The sequence below is a fragment of the Limulus polyphemus genome, unplaced genomic scaffold, assembly GCF_000517525.1.
Source record: "Limulus polyphemus unplaced genomic scaffold, Limulus_polyphemus-2.1.2 Scaffold253, whole genome shotgun sequence".
In the NCBI taxonomy this organism is placed as follows: domain Eukaryota; kingdom Metazoa; phylum Arthropoda; class Merostomata; order Xiphosura; family Limulidae; genus Limulus; species Limulus polyphemus.
The window spans coordinates 622,312-625,377 of record NW_013665863.1 but is presented as its reverse complement, the minus strand read 5'-3'; the positions used below and the strand labels follow the sequence as shown (position 1 = coordinate 625,377).

Sequence of the window (3,066 nt, the reverse complement as noted above, 5' to 3'; positions counted from 1 at the left end):
GCTTTATGCATAGAAATCATTGGTTTTATAAAGTATGCTTTTTCAAGTGATAAGCTTGTCCTAGTTTTGTAATATTTGTGCAATATTTTGTATACAAAGGTCCAACAAATCTTTACATGCAAAAGTATAGCTCTGAAGAGACTGTAAAATAAATAAATATCTCAACATCTCTGTGTCCTCAGTTAACCTCCATATAAAAAATCAACACTACAACTTAGAGTCCCTATGTCAGTTTTATATAAATATATGATTAAAACCGAAAGTATATCTCTGAAGAGATTGTAAAATAAATAAATATCTCAACATCTCTTTAAGTGTCCTCAGTTAACCTCCATATAAAAAATCAACACTACAATTTAAAGCTCCTATGTCAGCTTTACATAAATATATGATTAAAACTGCATGATAAAATATCATTGTTATTAAACTGAATGCTTATATGTGTAACATTAAATATCCATTCTGTTAAGACCTACATGTGTATAAATACCACTTCTGCCCAGAAAATATTGTCAAATGCAATTCAACACTTTTGTTAAGCTCCATGATAAAACCAAAAATAAAAACAATCATTTCTGTCAAATCCTGACAGTACTTGCATAAATAACACTTTTTCTTTTCTTTTATTGATCTAATACATTAAATATTTCTTACATTTTTTTACCAATTTCTGTCATCATTCAAGAGAAAATAATTGTTTCAAGTCTGTATTTGAAATTTCAGCCAATTCCCAGTTATAAAACAATAATAGCTGTGATAACCTTGTTATACTCCTAGCTGTCAAAGCTACATTCACTATATTTAGTCACTCTTACTCAATCAAAGTGTATAACCATGCAAAATCTGATACAATGATGCTCACCTAAAACACATTATAGTGGTTCTGATAAAGATAAATTATAAGACTTCCAACCTGTGGCACTAACTATTGATCAAAACCAAATTTTTTTCACAAGTGTTCTTTTCAATAACATCAATATGACTAAAGACTAGTCAAAATAAGAAATTTGAAATCAACTGAGCAAATGTTTTTTTTATGACATTAGCAAGTTTTTCTTTTACAATAACTTTATAAGGGTACTAAAAACCAACAAGAAATTAATAACTAACCAGACCTCTCATGTATAATCAAGTTGAATGTTTGCTTCGAAATCCTTCTGAAGAAGTAAGGAGAATAAACAAAAACAGAATGCCAAAAAATAGGGAGTAAAAAGAATATAAGGTAATTTTTTAAAATATCAAGTATTTGTTTGATCACAATCTAGTGTTATTAGCATTTACAAAGGATACCTATAGTTTTAGTTCAGAGTGAATGAAACTATAATTCATGAACTTCATTCCTTGGAGGTTTTTAGTCTCGGTTTTTGTTGTTGTTTTTTATGAAAGGCAAAATAAAATCTTATAGATATTAGTAGATCATTTTTTTAAATTGTGGATTTTAAAAACAATTCTAGAAAGCATGATTTTTTTCAATTTACTAGAAAGTGTAAAGCCATATGTAAGAGAAGTCAAGGGTCAAAAAAGACTTGGCCATATTCTGAAACTGTCAAGAGTTTTTATTCCTCTGGTTGCACACTTCTTTAACCTAATCCTAATTAAGATATGGGAAGAGTATTTCTGCAGCTTTATTTGAACTATGGACTCACACAGTCACAATCTGGCACACTTACCACTGGGTTACTCTCTAATGGTAGGAAGAAACTACTATGAAAATAACTACATGCTTTGTACTTATGGAAAAAGTGTAAAAATAATGATATTGTTTAGTCTATGCTAATAGGCAAAACATAATATAAAGCAGTTGTTTACTCTATGCTTATGGAAAAATTTCAAATCTCTTTTCATTTAAACATCCTTTCCATATACACAACATAAATAAAGTTTAATTAAGATAACTTAAAAATACCTTTTACTTGTAGTTTCAGTTACTTCAGTATCAGAAGGTTCTTTCTTTGTCACTTTCACATCATTCTTCACTGAATTAGACAAATCTAAACAAACAACAAAAAAGAGCACTTGCAGCACCAGGTTTCATGAGGAGCTACATTAAAACACACACACATGTAAAAGAAAACAAAGCAAAATCTAAACAGATATAAACAAATTTTAGGTCTTGATATGTGACTGCATGCAAAGTGGCAGTATGGATCTTGGTAATTATAAGGAAAATTTAGATATTGTGAGACATTCAGTACAAAAAATGAATTTGAATGAAACCATTGGTGACTTGATAGGCCGAACACCGAATGAAGATGAGAATGTCATGGTCAGGGAGGTTCAGACACCTAAATTACATGCAGGTTAGTAAATTTATTTTTCCCCTCTTCTGACCCCTAGCTTCACTGGAAACTTTTTACAAAATTAAAAATAAAAAACCCTGGCCTTATTGATGCTTAATCTTACAATTTTACATTATATATATATATATATAGACAAATGCTAAAACACACCATTTTTTTGTTATTTTTAAAAAATATCTATGAGCAGGGTCTCATACGTGCCTGTATAACATCTTCTTGCAATTTCTTTCATACTTGCTTATATAACACACATCACGCCATGCTACTCTAGTCAACTTTCTTGAACTATTTCACAAATTGGTGCCCCAGATAATCTACTTCACTTAGCCATTCCCACCTCTATTTATTCTTCTCCTTTGCATCAACCTGTCTCTAACAGTTGTATTTTCACTAGCTTTAATCTAAATTGTTTCCCAACTTGAACATGTGGCCATTCTTGATCCACGATTATTAGGATTAAAAGCTATCGACTGGAAAGTGCAAGGTCTTTACATGAATTAGGCTTAGGACTTTGAGCTGAAAGAATTTGTGATTTTTTATATTCTTTTGAATTTAAATTTGTAGTTTTAAGTTCAATAATTTAGTGTAATTTTATATTGAGTTCATAATAATAATATGATTCAGTATTTAGAATGATAAACTTGTGTAATTTTTACATAATACTACTAGTACCAGTACCACATAAGCATTTTATATTTTTCCTTCTTACAATCTTTACTTTATAGTAAGACCCACACTTCTGTTGTTATTGCTTTAGAACTAAAAC

General features: G+C 29.6%; 1 protein-coding gene across 1 annotated transcript in view; it reads right to left on the bottom strand.

The window, feature by feature from the left end:
- LOC106478828 (PC4 and SFRS1-interacting protein-like) overlaps window positions 1-3,066 on the bottom strand; it is a 73,706-nt gene that overhangs the window by 53,635 nt on the left and 17,005 nt on the right. Inside the window, exon 8 of the mRNA XM_013939400.2 lies at window positions 1,907-1,991. Within this exon, the coding sequence (XP_013794854.2) occupies window positions 1,907-1,991 (85 nt within the window). The remainder of the gene's footprint in view (window positions 1-1,906; window positions 1,992-3,066) is intronic.